The sequence below is a fragment of the Thamnophis elegans genome, chromosome 13 (genome assembly GCF_009769535.1).
Source record: "Thamnophis elegans isolate rThaEle1 chromosome 13, rThaEle1.pri, whole genome shotgun sequence".
Classification (NCBI taxonomy): Eukaryota; Metazoa; Chordata; class Lepidosauria; order Squamata; family Colubridae; genus Thamnophis; species Thamnophis elegans.
The window spans coordinates 11,551,320-11,568,970 of NC_045553.1; the positions used below are offsets into that span (position 1 = coordinate 11,551,320).

Sequence of the window (17,651 nt, forward strand, 5' to 3'; positions counted from 1 at the left end):
ACAGCTGGTAGATATACATACATACAAACCCTCTCTCTGCTTTAATTCTTGCAATATGCTTTAATTCCGAAACACTCGGCGGCATTAGGCTTGGTGGTTATTTCCCCCCGCACTGACTGGAGGGCATGGCTGACTTTGCATGCTAATGTGGACACTCAAAGGCGGAAAGGAGCTGAGAGGACCAGGCCTCTATCTTCTTCTGCAAAGCGAAAACAATGATTGTTGGGGAAAGTAGACCCCAATAATTCTGGGAGCCTTTGCTGATCTCATAACCTCCACAGCAGCGATGGTGAACCTTTTTTGGCTCGCGTGCCATAAGCGGGGGGAGCGCAGGGGGTCAGGTGCAGGTGTGCCGCACCCATAATGCAATGTGTGGCTCCTCCAGTGCGCATGCATGCATGACAGGCGCAGCCCCCGTTTTCTGCATGCTTTTTTCGCCCTCCCCAGGCTCAGAGGCTTTATAGGAGCCTGGGGAAGCTGAAAACAGCCCCCCCCCCTGGCCCCCTGAGGCCCTCCAGAGGCTTCAGGAGCTTCCCTGAAGGCTCAGGAGGACTGAAAATGGCCCTACAAGCAGGGTCATTTTTCGTCCTCCGGAACCTTCAGGGAAGCCTCCTGAAGGCTCTGGAGGGCTTAAACCGGCCTACAAGCAAACCGGAAGTCTGTTCCCGAACTTCCGGTTTGCCCATAGGGCTGGTTTTTTGCGCTCTGGGGCGGGGGCAGAGGGCCTCCGGGGGGGGGGAGGCTGTTTTTGCCCTCCCCAGGCAAAAACCTCTGGAGCCTGGGGAAGGTGAAAAATGGCTTTTAAAAGGCAGAACTCGGTCTAAAACAGCTTTCTCCGTGGCCTTGAATGCCTTATTATCTGGCCCGAACAGCTCCACAGAATAAAGCAATGCCCCTCTCTTCAACTGGCCCTTAAGAGGCAGAAAGTGACTTATTTTTAAAATTCAGACGCACAGAATTGAATTGTCATTTTTCCTTTTCTGCGGCCCACCTGAGCCAGCAATCTCCTACCGTGCTCTCTTGCAATAAATTAAATAGTAATCTTTTTTTAAACATTTTTTTATTAGGCATTTTCCTTTATTCTGTCAGCCATCTTTTCTTTTGGATCCTGGCCTGCCACACTTTCTATTATTTGACTATGCACTTTCTATTGTGGGAAAATGGGAGGGTGGGTTGTATGGAGTTAGATGCTATGTAGCCATAACAAAATTCTTTCTAGAAAGCCAAGGTCATCCTTTGTCTTTGCACCTCTGCACCTGACCAGAATTGGAGGGGTGGAACTGCCAGCATGGCAGTGGGAGATTGGACCATGTGATGGATGTGGGGGTGTGGGGGCAAGATCTTGAACTTTCAACAGGGTGGGGAAAACCAGGAAGCTTTGCGATTCGGGTTTTCCCAGATGTGCCAACATGGCTCTCTTAATACAGTACTTTTTGGAGTATAAGACGCACCTTTTTCCCTCAAAAAAGAGGGTGAAAATCTGGGTGTGTCTTATACCCTGAATACAGCATTTTGGCCTCCTGAACCCCCCTCCCGCCCCCTACCATGCATAGCCTTTAGGAGGCTTCCAGAGAGCTCCTGGGGGCTGGGGAGGGCAAAAATTAGCGAATAATTGGATGTTTTTTGCTCATTTTTGCCTCCCAGACCCTAGGAGCACTCTATAAGGCTTCTAAAGGCTATGGATGCCCTTTTTCTGACAAAAAATGAAGCCATTTTCGAAAAGAAAAAAAAACAGGCCGTTTTTTGGAGGTCTGCAGTGTGCAAACACTTTTTTTTTTAAAAAAATGCCTCTTCAAAATCTTGGTGCGTCTTATATTCCAGTACATCTTATACTCTGAAAAATATGGTAAATTGGAACTTTGAGCAATACTTTGCCTTGGACTCTGCTTTACTTTTGGATGCCATTTGGAACCCTGACATATTCTATATCTCATTTCCAGGTTTTGGAAGAACACTGTACTGGTTGTACCAAATCCTTTTTAAATATATCTAGTATTACATATCCTGATCATAACCATTATTCTCATGGTCATATAGCATAATCTCTTTTAAATACATGATATTGTATATCATAGTTATGTCTCTTATTTTCATAGTTGTACAATAACACTCAATACATTTCACATTCTATACATTTTAATCCATAGTCAGGTACCGTCTGATATTAACATTGCTTACAGTATATATTTATACCTGTACTTACTTCTAAGGGACGTGGTAGCTCAGTGGCTAAGACACTGAGCTTGTTGATCAGAAAGGTCAGCAGTTTGGCGGTCTGAATCCCTAGCGCTGCAAACCGGAGTGAGCTCCTGTTACTTGTCCCAGCTTCTGCCAACCTAGCAGTTTGAAGGCACATAAAAATGCAAGTAAAAAATAGGGATCACCTTTGGTGGGAAGGTAACAGCGCTCCGTGCACCTTTGGCATTTAGTCATACCAGCCACATAACCCCAGAGATGTCTTCGGACAGTGCTGGCTCTTCGGCTTTGAAACGGAGATGAGCACCGCCCCCTAGAGTCGGGAATGACTAGCATGCATGTGTGAGGGGAACTTTTACCTTTACTTATTTCTAGTTTGTTGCTCTTCTTTTGTTATTAAGTTTCTAATCTCTGTGCCTGTTATCTAGTCATTTATACAGATAGGGATTAAATAATAATAATAATAATAATAATAATAATAATAATAATAATAATAATAATAACCGCATCTACAAGAATGAAGAATAACCAGAGTCAGGCCATCCCCCAACCTGCATATTTGCACATAAGGCTAGTAAGGTGGGTGTGCAAAGAAGAAGATAAGAGAATAAAGATGAAGGAAGGTGAAAGGAAGCGTGGAAACGAGAAGGGAGAAGAGCAAGGGAAGAAAGAGATGGAGGTCTTTCTCAAAATTCCTAGCAAAACTCTGGCAGGCTGCAAGGCACCCAGATGTATTTCCTTTGATCTCAGTATGCCTGTAAATGTTAAATATAGAGCTTGTTTTGGGAAATCAGGACGCCGAGTGATTGCTAGTGAAATGAAAAGACAATCATTGATGATTACAAAAAAGCACATCTGCATTGAAAAAGGCAGAGATGGACGATTGTCATGGTGAGGACACAAAAAATGAAAAAGAAACCGCAAAGTACATTGGTGGCTTCAATTTGATTGGAAGAGGTGGTTATAGATTGTAGTTTAACATCTAGCCAGCATTGTCTGTTTCTGAAGCTGAAGTTGGATAGTCCTTAACGTACAACCACAACTGGGGCCCAAATTTCCATTCATAAGGAAACAGATGTTAGGGGAATTGTGCCTGATTTTAAGACTTCAGGTTTTTTGTATATGACTTTTGCTAAACGAATCCCTGCATTGTTAAATGAATCATGCAGTCGTTAAGCGAATCCATCTACCCCCATTGACATAGGAATAACACTTAGACTTATATACCGCTTCCCAGGGGTATACAGCCTGGTCTAAGTAGTTTAGCGAGTCAGCTGATTACCCCCAACAATCTGAGCTCTTGTTTTACCAAGCTTGGAAGGATGAAAGGCTGAATCAACCTTGAGCCACTCAGAATCGAACTGTTGGCAGTCGGCACAATTAGTCTGCAATTCTGCATTTTAACCACTGCACTATCAAGGAAGGAAGGAAGGAAGAAGAAAATGAGGACCCAGATAGTTGGGGGCAATAGGCTGATTCTGTAAACCGTTTAGAGAGGGCTGGAAAGCACTGTGAAGTGCTATATAAGTATAAGTGCTATTGCTATTGCTCTTCCTTTTCTCCTTCCTTCCTTCCTTCCTTCCTTCCTTCCTTCCTTCCTTCCTTCCTGTTTGATCCTGACCAGCTCAAAGTTGACAGCCTTCCATCCTTCAAAGATGGGTAAAATGAGGACCCAAATTGTTGGGGGCAAGAGGCTGACTCTGTAAACTGCTTAGAGAGGGCTGAAAAGCGGTATATAAGTCTTAAGTGCTATTGCTATGCTGAGGAACATATCCAGTCAGATGTCTATGAAGTGGTCATGGTTGTCCCAAAGGGACTTGTTCAAAAGGCACCTGGGCTTCCTTTCTTTTTGCTTGAAGGTGTTTCACTTCTCATCCAAGAAGCTTCTTCAATAGCAATAGCAATAGACTTATATACCGCTTCATAGGGCTTTCAGCCCTCTCTAAGCAGTTTACAGAGAGTCAATTCCCCAGAACTAAAGAAGCTTCTTGGATGAGAAGCAAAATGCCTTCGGGCTCTCCAGTCAGAGAGCAAATGGTCCAATGGCAAGAAGAGTCCTTATGAGGGAAGAGAGAAACATGCTTGATACGGTTGCCTAGCAGCCCTTCAGGTACCATGGCATTAGCATCTATTCTCTCTCTCTCTGATCTTTGGGTCATCTTTCATCCCAGGAGTCTCAATCCTGCATCTTTGCCCTCCCAAATCTGCTGAGAACACTTAAATATTCCATTCTTCTGAATCATATCTTGAGGTGGGAGTCTTAAAATGAGAAAGAAAGAGAGAGGGGGGAGGGAGGGAGAAGGAGACGGTGTAAATATATTCGCCACCTATTCGACACAGATATTGCAGTTCGAAGGTAACCAAAGAGATCGTAAACGGGATCGTAAACCTGTGAAATGGGAGGTCTGACCTTCACCCACTTAGTAGGAAGCATTTCTTGCAAGCATTCAGGAGTGGGAGGGATGGGAACAGTTTTTACCTTTCTGGAAAGTGAAAAGGGAAACACCCATTGAAGCAAAAATAGAAAATGAAAATGAAAAAGCAGTGATCAGAGAGGATGTAGCTGCAGGATTCTCCCCACCCCTTTCTTTTTTAGCTTAAAAAAGAGACAGGAACAAAATGGAATTGTGATTGTGCATAATGCGAACACATCTGCAAACATGACTCTTATAGTTTCAGCCTCATATGTTGCAAAACGGCCCAGCAAAGAAAAAATCGTGAATGGAAAATCTGTTAGAAAGTGAGAAAGATCTATCTATCTATCTATCTATCTATCTATCTATCTATCTATCTATCTATCTATCTATCTATCTATCTATCTATCCATCCATCCATCCATCCATCCATCCATCCATCCATCCATCCATCCATCCATCCATCCAGCTATATAGCTAGCCCATCTACTTTTCCATCCCATCCATCCATATCTAGCCACATTCATTTATCCATCCATTCATCCATCACCTATTTTTCATCCCATTAATCAATCCATATCCCTCCACATCCATCCATCCATCAATCCATATCTCTCTCATTCTATCTCTATCCTATCCATATTTCCATTCCATCCAATCCACCCATCCATCCTCTCCTCTCTCACACTTTATCTATATATCCTATCATCTATACATCTATACTTCCTTCCATCCATCCATCCATCCATCCATCCATCCATCCATCTATCTATCTATCTATCATCTGCCCCTCCCTCCCTCCCTCCCTCCCTCCCTCCCTCTGTCTTTCAATTTCTCTATCCATCCATATCAATCTATTTATCTACAGTATCTATCTATCTACTATCTATCTATCTATCTATCTATCTATCTATCTATCTATCTATCTATCTATCTGGAAGAGATGTGAGAATTGTTACCTTTCTAAAAAGTGAAAAAGAAAACACCCATTTAAGTAATATCTCTCTCTCTCTCTCTCTCTCTCTCTATCTATCTATCTCTATCTCTATCTCTATCTCTATCTCTATCTCTTATCTATCTATCTATCATCTATCTATCTGTCTGTCTATCTGTCTATCTGTCTGTCTGTCTGTCTGTCTGTCTGAAAAAGCAGTAATCAGAAAGGATGTAGCTGTAGATTTTTAAATTCATTTTTAGCTTAAAAAAAGAGACAGGAACAAACCAGGGATGTGATTGTGCATAATGCGAACATTATGAGAAACAGATAGATCAAAGGGATGGATTTCATATAGTCAAACTGAGATACCGCAGAGATCTTGGTAATAGACCTATCTAGACATTTTTCAAGGGCCAATTGGAAATCCATCTAACGAACGGACTGAACGTCAGTGAGATTTAGAGCTCTTCCCAGGTTGATCAGACCTATGTTGACTAGTTAGTTAGTTGTCTAGTGTGTGACTAGAGTGTCTGGTGAGTCATCGGATGAATGGATGGAAGACGCATCTCAAATGTTTGCAATGTTTCAGATTCATCTTCCTGAATAAAATAGAAGAAAATAGCTCAGAGTTAAATTGTAGGGTCCTTGATGCTCTTCTGCACTTTCTTAGAGTTGTTTCATCACGCAACTAGGTAATATCATCAGTATTAGAAGGAAGTGGTGGAGAGGAGGAGGAGGAGAAGAAGGACTCTCAGCTCTTTGGTGCTCTCTGAGCGTGGTCATTTTCTTATAGATGTTTCATCACGCAACTAGGTAACACAATCAGTGTTAAAAGGAGTGGGGTTTGCTCTCTTTATATTCTAGTGGCTTCCCAGGTCAATCTTGATAAGGAATATTTGGTAGTCCCTTGATAAGATTGCTGTTTACTGTTTGATTGTTTGTCTGAGTTGGTAGTTCTTTGATTGGGCATTGATGGTCTTCTCTTAATCATGGTGTTAAAAGAGAACAAATGCCACTCCTTTCCAACACTGATGATGTTACCTAGTTCGGTACTGAAACATCAGTGAGAAAACAACCAAGCTCAGAGGGCACCAAGGACTCCAAAGGCATCTAGATGGGCAGTTGAGTCTTGGACATTGGGACAATATCCTCCATTTCACTTGAAGGCCAGTAGAGCAGCTTAGGGCGGGAGGACACAATGACTCCATCATCATTATACTTCTATCTCCATTCTCTTAATATGGCCAATCCAAGTAATTGTCCCATCTGCAAAAATCTTCTTGCTCCAGGGGAGGAAAGCTATGGCAAATCTAGACAGCAGACTAAAAAGCAGAGACATCACCCAGCCAACAAAAGTGCATCTAGTCAAGGCTTTGGTTTTCCCACTTGCAATGGATGTTGGGCCATAAGGAAGGCCAAGCGCCAAAGAATGGAGGCCTTTGAACTCTGGTGCTGGAGAAGACTCCTGAGAGTCCCTTGGACTGCAAGGCCATCCAACCGGTCAGTCCTAGAGGAGATAAACCCTGACTGCTCTTTAGAAGGCCAGATCCTGAAGAGGAAACTCAAAGACTTTGGCCACCTAATGAGAAGGAAGGACTTCCTGGAGAAGAGCCTCATGCTGGGAAAGATTGGGGGCAAAAGAAGGAGGGGACAGCAGAGAATGAGGTGGCTGAATGGAGTCACTGAAGCAGTTGGCGTGAGCTTAAATGGACTCCAGAGAATGGTAGAGGACAAGAGGGCCTGGAGGAACATTGTCCATGGGGTCACAATGGTTTGGAAATGACTTCGCAACTAACAACAACAAAAATCTTCACTTCTAAGGGCCAGGATTGATAGGTGGACAACATTTAATCCAATCTATGTTTGCCGGTGCTGTGAACCCTACTTCTAGCACCTTTTGCATTGACCCATTGTTGACCTTGGTGATCGTCTGTTATTTGTTTATCTTCTTTCAAATTATCTCTTGTAATTAGACTCCAATCTCCTCCTCTCCAGGGGAAGCAGGCTTCAAATGAGGATTGCTTCAAAGCAATTACATGTTGATATTGGAGATCTGTACACATAAAATGTAGTATCACTTCCAATTAAAAAATAGTAATGAATTTTACGTCCTGGGAGACAGAAGGGCTAAGCAATGCTATTGTGTCTACCAGCGCGACTGGGGTACAAGAAGACTGCAGCACAAATCTATTGGCAAGCTTTTTCTTAATGTCTCTGGATTCTCTTGTGAGACCAGATAGATCAACAACCAGGTTCAAAATCTGAAAGCTGTTATAGTTAGATTAACAGAGTTGGAAGGGACCTTGTAGGTCATCTAGTCCAACCCCCACCCAAGCAGAAGGCCCTACACCATTTCTGACAGATGGCAGTCCAATCTCTTCTTAAAGGCCTCCAGTGATGAAGCTGCTACAACTTCTGTTCCATTGGTTGATTGTTCTCACTGTCAGAAAATTCCTCCTTATTTCCAGGTTGAATCTCTCCTTGGTCAGTTTCCATCCATTATTCCTTGTCTGGCCTTCGGGTGCTTTGGAAAACAGCTTGACACCCTCCCTCTCAGTGGCAGCCCCTCAAATATTGGATCACTGCTATCATGTCTCCCCTGGTCCTCCTCTTTATGAATTCCAGGATCTAGTTGGGGAATCTGGGAAGGATTTCTGAATCTGTGTGAAGATTGATGTCATGAAGTAAGCAAATATTATTACTTAGGAGTTCCCAAAAGTACTTTTTCAAGAGGTAACTGGACATCCTTTGTTTTTCCTTGAAGACATCTCATTTCTCATCCAAGAAACTTCTCCCGAATGTCTTCAAGGAAAAACAAAGGAAGTCCAGATACTTTCTTGGAAAAGAAAAACCTTTGGGACAACCAGGACCTTCAGGACTGAGAATCTCCACAGACTTTTAGCCATGCTCTTTGGGATGAACATCCTTCCAATGGTGTGGGAGTATGAACAGATTTCCAGGGGAAAATTGCAAACTACAGGAACCATTTGCACCACTCAGGTGATCCTGAGGACACAGATAAACCTCCAGGTGGTCTCAAGGACTCTTGAAGAATGCAAATGACCAGCTATCTGCAAGGGGTAGAAAACCTTCCATTCCCCACCATCTAGTCAGAGCTGAAGAAGCTTCTTGGATAAGAAATGAAACGTCTTCAAAGAAAAACAAGAAAGTCCAGTTGCCTCCTGAAAAAAGGCACCCTTGGGACAACCATGACCTGGATGGCTGAGAATCTCCACAGACTGTTATTTAGGAGTGATGGGCAGTAGGACACCATATTTCTTCCTACAATGACAAAAACCCTTGATTTATTCAATTAACCGCTCTATGATTTACAAAAGAGAGAGAACGAGAGTCTTTATTCTTTGCACAGTCGGCCGGGTGTTCAGACTGAATTTGGCATTTTTATCCACCTCTGGAGTGAAATTGATTTCCAGCCAAAGATGTTTGTGATTTTGGCTTAAGCAAAGTTTCTCCTGGGATGGGACAACAGAGAAGGAAGTGGTGGGGGCTCCAATTTTACTATGTGTAGGAGAGGACCAGGCTGAGCCTGAGGAGGAGTCAAGCATGTCATCCGTCTTGAGTTCCTTCACCCCCACAAGAGTCAAGCCTAGCTTGAATTCTGTTGCCTGTTATCTACCACTGATTTGCTTTTACCATTAGTAGTTCTGATTCTATAGAGAGCATACAATAAACCTGTATATTCATTTGAATTGCCTGGACTCTTGATTTCAAGTGCTTGACTATTGTCTGTCTGTCTGTCTATCATCTAACATCTATCTATTGTATCTATCCATCCATCCATCCATTCATCCATCCAGTACATATCTATCTATCTATCTATCTATCTATCTATCTATCTATCATCTATCTATCTTTCTGTCTATCCATCCATCCATCTATCCATCCATCCATCTATCCATCCATCCATCCATCCATCTATCCATCCATCCATCCATCTACCCATCCATCCATATAGGAGATGACTATCTATCTCTCTCTGTCTGTCAACACCATACATCCATCTATCCATTCATCCGTCAGTCCAATCATCCATATAGGAAATGACCAGGCTGAGCCCGAGGGAGGGATCAAGTGTATCATCAGTCTCGAGTCCCTTCGCACCTACAAGAGATCTAAGTGCAGCCCACCTTGAATTCCATTGATTCTTCTCTTCAGACATTAGTAGTTCAGATTCTTGTAGAGAGCTTAAGCTTGCAATAAACCTTTATGTTAATTTGAACTGCCTGGACTTCCAGACTTACTCTGCATTTATCACTATAACTCTGACCCACTCCCCTGATTTTCTAAACTAAGTACATCTGTATTTCCTTTTCCCCCCTTCCCAGGTCTAGCCAAGCCAATGGGATTAGTTGAAGGCCCAGGAGGTTTGGGCCAAGGAGGAATGGCTGCCACACTAAGAGACGACAGTCATGAATCTGAAATGAAATATGAAGAATATGGTTACAATGCGCAACTGAGCGATCGGATTTCCTTGGACAGATCTATTCCAGACTATAGACCCAAAAAGTAAGTAAGCTCTCTATGTGACTAACCATTGGTGAAAATTACTGTACTTGTTTTGCATGGATCCTAAAAGTTGAATGAATTATAGACTGGGAAATTATAATTTTTAGCTATTGCGGCCCACCAACAGCCAGCAGAGCTGGGAGCAGATTCGGACAGTGAGGAGGTTGGGGAGGAACATGGGCCAGTCCTGGAGTCTGGGGAAGGCTCTGATGAGGGCTCTGTGTCAGAGGCAGAGAGGGGGGACAGAGCCGTATGCCAGTTATCAGCTGTCTTCAGAGTCAGATATCAGTGAGGTAGACAAATGGCTGGAGCCTGTTCCCAGTATGCGCATGCACAGAGTTGCCAGATGAAGGGAACAACTAAAGAACTTGGGAGTAAGGCCATAGGTGAACGATGAATGGCCCCTCCCAGAGGAAATAAAAGAGGAGTTTGCAGGAGACTATTAGTTCGCTTAATTGGTTCGTGACTCTCTAAGATACCTTGCCAAGTTCTGCAAATCTCGGCCTGGCAGCTCTCCAAGCCAGATGAGGTCTGTGACTGTAAATCCTCCCTGGAAAGACTTTGCTGGATGTGAATGAGCAGAATTCACAGTCAATTAATAAAAGGGTTTTTTGTCGGGACAAGGAGTTTGCTTCATGCTCTTGGGAAGCCTCGGTCAGAACACTAGCATACAAATACTGAAAAATTGTCATCTGTATGGCATTGTTAGGATTCTGATTTTTCTCCTTTGTTTCATACTGTTTTTGCCTGTCTTTTGTTCTTCTTAATTCCTGTAAATATTAACAAGGACATGGTTGGTTTCTTGGATTGCAAATTAAGACACTATAGATGGCTACTTGTGTTACATCTGTGGGCTAAGGTGCCTTTTATCTAATCATTGCCCTCGCTGTGGCTTTTCCTTCTGTCTCCCAAGCTGATTCCCACATACTTATGGGGCCGTGATGGCAAACATGTGGCACGTCTGCCAGAGGTGGCACGCAAAGCCCTCTCTGTGGGCACATACACTGTTGCCAGCTGCTCTTCTGTTTTCTGGCATGCATAGATGTGCCAGCCAGCTGGTCTTTGCGGGCACCAGAGTGGCAGAAAATGGTCTGAAAATGGCCTGAAAATCTGCCAAAACCGCACCCCAAAAAGGCCATTTTCTGGGCCATTTTCTGGTTCTTTTTCAGGCTGGTTTTTGCAGCGCTTGAAAACGCCCCCCAAAACAGCTGTTTTTCAGCTGCTGGTCTTCGTAGGTGCTGGAGCACTGGAAAACGGCCTGAAAACAGCCCAAAAAATGGCCAAAAAACAAGCAGGCTCATCGACCAGCTGCTCTTTGGGTTTCCAGTGCTCTGGCACACACATACACGTGCATTCAGGTGCGTTCCAGTTTGGGTGCTCAATGCTGAAAAGGTTTGCCATCACTGTTATAGGGGAAAGAGTGGCTGAGCCTGGGTTGGAGTCAAGAGGGGAACTAGCCTGGAGTCCTTAAGTTTCCACAAATGGTCTAAGTCTCACTCTTCTTGAATTCCATTGGCTCTTATCTAGTGCCATTTATTAATTAATTGGCCTCCTGCTGGCTTTTGAAAACATAAACCTCATGGGCTAAGACCCTCCTTTAAAACATAGCAGTTTAGCCGAAAAATACACTGTGGAAAATGCCTATGTAGTTATTCATATATTAACTGCTGCTAGAATCGTATTTGCAAAAAGTTGGAAGAGTAAAGAGATATCCACAGATGAGAATGGGATTAGGAAAACACTAGAATGTGCAGAAATGAACAGATTAATGTTGGCAGTTAAGGAGAAAGAGCAAACTGAATACTTACATGGTATGGGATCTATTTTATCAGTGATTAAATAATAAGATGGGAGTTAGAAACAGGAAAACAAAAAAAAGGGGATATGTTCAAAGAGATAAGTAAATATTATGATTAGTAGGTCGACTATTACTATTTTAATATTGTAGAATGAATATGTGGAATATTACTATTTTAATATTGTAGAATTAATAGCAATGTAATGAATGATGTGGCAAATATTGATTATTGTTCAGCAAAGGTATTTGTACCCAGCCAACGCACTGTTCAACTAAAGATGGAATTATATTATAAATATAAATAATTATATACCATGTTTTTTGGAGTATAAGATGCACCTTTCTCCCCCACCCCAAAAGAGCGTGGAAATGTTGGTGCGTCTTATACACCAAATACAGCCATTTTTGGCCTCCCGAAGCCCCTCCCGCATCCCAGCCAAGGTGGCGCAGTGGTTAAATGCAGCAAGAGCCAAGGTGGCACAGTGGTTAAATGCAGCACTGCAGGCTACTGCTAGATCAGCAGGTCAGCGGTTCAAATCTCACCGGCTCAGGGTTGACTCAGCCTTCCATCCTTCCGAGGTGGGTAAAATGAGGACCCAGATTGTTGGGGGCAATATGCTGACTCTCTGTAAACCGCTTAGAGAGGCCTGAAAGGCCTATGAAGCGGTATATAAGTCTACTGCTATTGCTATTGCTATTGCTATCCCATTTTTGTGGGCCATTTTTCACAAAAACAGAGGTGTTTTTGCCTTCCCCCAGCCCCCAGGAGCACTCAGCAGGCTTCAGCAGGGCTGGGGGAAGGGAAAAATGTCCCTGTTTTTGTGAAAAACGGCCTGTTTTCCACCCAGATGTTTCTGGTTTCCCCCACCCCTGCTGAAGCCTGCAGAGTGCTCCTGGGGGCTGGGAAGGACAAAAACTTTCTTTCTTACTTACTTCTTTAAAATCTTGGTGTGTCTTATACACCAATGCAGCTTATAGTCTGCAAAATACAGTATATATATATTTAAAAAAACATAGCGGTCTTTCCCCCCCCCCCAAAAAAATAAACACCTGTCATACATGGTTTGGTCTACCCGCTTTCCTGAATGAGTAGGCCTCACTTTGGCAGCCATCACAAATGTTTATCCTCACTTGAAGTGAGGTGCGGAAAATATTACAAAGTGAGACATGAACGCCTGACAGGATGAGACACAGGAAGGAAACCTTACCCTCTTGTTGTTATACAGATAAAATTCCTCCTCTAGAGCAACTGAAAGCTGAAAGGTGTTTCATTTCCACTGGTTTATTTAGAGACGGTTGTTTGCAGGTTTGAGACGATATTTCCAGGGGACACAGCAATATATATTATGGCAGCTGGCTGGAGGCTGCCGAAAACTACTGGAGGTTGCCAAAAAAGCCGCTGTTGTTTGCGCTTCGCTGTACATGTGCATCCCATTGCCTGCTGTGCCAGAGGGACTTACCTGGGCAACTCCAAGCGGAGTGATGCAGCAGACAATGGGATGTACATGCACAGCCTGCGCAAAGAACAGAGCGGCAATGGCAGTGGCTTTTTCAGTGACTTCCAGTCAGTGGTGGGTTTCAAAAATTGTTCGAACCTATTCTGTGGGTGTGGCCTCCTTTGTGGGAGTGGCTTGCTGCCCATGTGACTGGATGGGAGTGGCCTGCCGCCCATGTGACCATATATGAAGATGCTGACGACACTTGTCAGAACCATCTTAAATTACCTCACACACAGCACTGGCATGCATAAGAATATGATGTAAACTTGTTTTTTAAAAGGCATCTTTGGTTTGCGTTAAAACAACTTCAACACACGCAATGTTCTGATTGCACCACAAACGCAGTAGTCATCCTTACCTTTCACAGAGGCACTGAGTTTTATAAATATGAGCTTGATAGTGTAGAAAAATCATTTCCAAGGACCAGTGGTGGGTTTCAAAAATTTTTGGAACCTCTTCTGTAGGTGTGTCCTGCTTTCCGGGTCCACTGGTGGAACCTCTTCTAACCGGTTCGGTAGATTTGATGAACCGGTTCTACCGAATAGGTGCAAACTAGTAGGAACCCACCTTTGCTTCCAGTAGTTTTCGGCAGCCTCCAACCAGCTGCAACTGCTGGGAAGTGGCTGGCAAACAGGCAGCGACTGGGTGGTTTCTCTCAGTTGCACTGAAAAAGAGAGCTTGACTTCCGGAGTCCAGACAAGCCGCTGTGAGAGGAAGGTGGCGCAGTGGTTAAATGCAGCACTGCAGGCTACTGCTAGATCAGCAGGTCAGCAGTTCAAATCTCACCAGCTCAGGGTTGACTCAGCCTTCCATCCTTCCGAGGTGGGTAAAATGAGGACCCAGATTGTTGGGGGCAATATGCTGACTCTCTGTAAACCGCTTAGAGAGGCCTGAAAGGCCTATGAAGCGGTATATAAGTCTACTGCTATTGCTATTGCTAAGGTAAGCCTAAAGAAAAAGGCTGTCATGGGGGAGGAAGTGGGGTTAGGAAGAGAAATGAGGGAGATGCATGCAACTGGCAAAGGGAGAGCGGGAGACAAGCAAGCGGCCCCTCTGGTGCAAGGCCGGAGCCAGAGAATGGTTCATTCCCTGACCCGGCCAAGGTGGGTGGCAGTTCCTTGGTCTCAGGGAATGGTGTGTCCCTGGCCCCCCGCCCAAGGCAATGGGCAAGCGAGCGGCATGCTTACTTACCTTTGGTGAGCTGATCAGAGCAGGCGAGATGCAGAGGTGACTGGTGAGGCGAGTAGCTGAACCACATGTCGAAGTGAAGGCAACATATATAGGGGTGGAATGGATGGCATGAGGGTTAAGTGGGCTCGTGGGATGAGCAAGCAGCATGCGAGCATCAAGTAGGTGGAGTGAAAGAGCAGCGATCAGGCGATTGGGCATGGGGCGGGGCCAGCCAGCGGTCACTATTGGTTCAGCGACCCAGGTCAAATTTCCCTTTTTGGTTTGCACGAACCGGTGTGAACCAGCTGTGTTAGGTAAGCTCCCCGTTGGGAGAGCGAGTGCATTCAGAGAAGCGTTGTGAGAGTTGTGTTGGAGAACACACAAACTAGCATACAGAGACAATGCAGTTTAAAATAGGCTTTTACTTTCGTGGAAATAGAGGTATCAGAGTCCATCAAACAGTCCAAGTCATACACGGATAAGACAGTCAGTCATCAACATCTTTCAGTAAAGGGATAATCCAAATAACGTAGTCCAGTATCATATAATCAGTTCAATACTCAAAGTTTACTAGCAGTTGCAAAACTTACAATAGCTCACGGCACTTTCTAACAGCCAGCTTCCAAAACACTCAGATCAGATCAGCCCAGCATCTAACAAAACAGAGAGCTAACAGTCATTCTGGCTCCCTCTTATGGCCGATTAAGGAAAACAGCAACCAATCACATTTTACAGTATGATTTAAAGAAACAGGTTCAGCATTGCTATATGATTTATATATTGCCAACCCAACCGTTAGATTATATTCCTAAGAAGCTGAATGCCACTTCTGCCCCACTCCCTTTAGCATTGATTATGTTACCTAGTTGGGTCAAGAAATGTCTCAAGAAAACCACCAAGCTGAGAGAGCAGCAAGGACTCCATTGTCATTCTCCTCCTCCTCCTCCTCCTCCTCCTCCTCCTCCTCCTCCTCCTCTTCCTCCTCCTCCCCATCTTCAAAAAGAAAGGATTATCAGAGGAATGGTGTATGGCATGAACGGCCGACTCCAGATTAATACCAAATCTATGAAGTCAGTTGAACCTTCGCTTTGAGTCCTGATACACTTCAGAAGGCAGGAGGGAAAATGTTTTAAAGGAACTGACTTCTCCTTCAGTTTTCCCAGCTTGGATGAAAATGAAACCTACGTTCATAAGATCCACTGGATTCCAACGTCAACGAGGGATCGACCACATTTTGAATCCCGCGTTTGGATTTCAAATGAAGGCTATCTCATTCGGTGTTTTTTTTTCTTTCTTTTAGCATTCTATCGAATTTTCGTTTGCCTATTATCTCTCTGTTATTCCCCAAGGGCTGCTGGTAGTAATTAAGATCTACATTGCACCCTTTTGTGATATAATTAAACTTGGTGTTTAATTAGAAAGCCCAGCCAGGGCCAAACGAAGAGAAATCAATTTTGTATCTAATGGGCCAAGCAAGGATGGAGGAAAACAGACGGGAAATCTTGAAACGGCATCAAAAATTAAGCTGAAAGCTAACCCTTGACGTTTGCATGAAGCAAACCTGACTGTGAGATTCTGCTTACCAAGGCTTTGTTGCACCTTTTGCATTTTGGAAGTTAATTATTGGGGTAAAAGGTGTTGGTTGGTTTTTTTTTTTTTTTTTTTTTTTGAATCAGGACAATTTAGCAAACTTCCCAGATCGCTCAGCGGCTCAGAATAAGTCAGTTACAATAGTAGTGAGGAATGTTTGCTCCAATAAAGCTACTCCTTAGGTTACAACAGTTCATTCAGTTGCAACGACAGTGAAAAAAAAGTTTTTCACACTTACAACCGGTGCAGCTTCCCCAGAATCCTGTGATTTAGATGCTTGGCAACTGGCTCATATTTACGACGGTCGGTCATATAATCCCCTTTTGCAATCTCCTGAGAAGCATTGTTAAAGGGGGAGCCACATCACAGCCATGCTACTCCCTTAAGAACTGCAGTGATTCACTTAAGAACTGTGGGGAGAAACATCACAAAATGCTGCAAAACCCACTTACCTGTCTCACCTAGCAATAGGAATTTGGGTCTCGCTCAACTGTGGTCAAAGGACTATCTGTAGTTTGGCCACCAAATGAGAAGAGGGCTGTAAAGCCATGTACATAAGCCTAAGGGTTCACCGACAAATGCGCGCTCGACAAAAGTGCTCCGACGAAACCACGGCAAGAAAACTGCAAGGTCAAAATCGTGCCGACGAATGAGTGCAGAAGCGCGCCAACAACAGCGCGCCGACAAAAGCGCACCTTCAACAAACAACTAATAACAACCTAATAACCCTAACCCTGAACCTAACCCTAACCTTAACCCTAACCCTTACCTTAACTTAAATCGCACTTTTGTGGGCGCGGTTTTGTCGGCGCGTTGTTGTGGGCGGGTTTCTGATGTCATGGGTTTTTTGCTGTGGTTTTGTCGGCGCGCTTTTGTCATGCGCGCATTTGTCGGATCATGAGCCTAAATGCTATTGCTCTCATCAGAGCTAGAAAAGAGAGGGGATTCGGGGGGGGGAGGAGGAGTGGGGGGAGGAGGAGGAGGAGGAGGAGGAGGGGAGGAGGAGAAGAAAAAGAAGAAGTGGAGGAGAAGAAGAGGAGGAGGAAGAAGAAGAAGAGGAGAAGGAGGAAGAAGAAGGGGAAAGGAGAAGGAGGAGAAGAAGAGGAGGAAGAGGAAAAGAAGGAGGAGGAGGGGGAGGAGGAGGAGAAAAAGAATAAGAAGAATAACAAATCATCATCATCATCATGATATCTCAAACAGCATAAAACATCAACATCTGCTTATCCAAGGTCCTTAGAAAGGACTCAATAGGTGGAAAAAATGTCAAATTTGGTCTGAACATCTGGCTGATTGTGCAGCAAACCGATAAGGATAATCTTCCATTTTTTCTTTAGCATTTGAGAAATTTGGAAGAGAGAGCAAAAACACGCAGCCAAGTTGCAAAGCTGCTGGTTTGCCATTTGTGTGTTTGTGTGTGTGTTATATTTTAGTGACACTATATTGAACATTTAAGATCCTTGTTTACAACCAGCATTCTCAAATCCAACTAGGAAAATTGGTCCCAGAATGAGGGGAGGGAA

The 17,651-nt window shown here is 43.9% G+C and overlaps 1 protein-coding gene across 1 annotated transcript in view; it reads left to right on the plus strand.

The window, feature by feature from the left end:
* Window positions 1–17,651, plus strand: part of GALNT9 (polypeptide N-acetylgalactosaminyltransferase 9) — a 137,742-nt gene that overhangs the window by 32,278 nt on the left and 87,813 nt on the right. Inside the window, exon 2 of the mRNA XM_032229916.1 lies at window positions 9,894–10,074. Within this exon, the coding sequence (XP_032085807.1) occupies window positions 9,894–10,074 (181 nt within the window). The remainder of the gene's footprint in view (window positions 1–9,893; window positions 10,075–17,651) is intronic.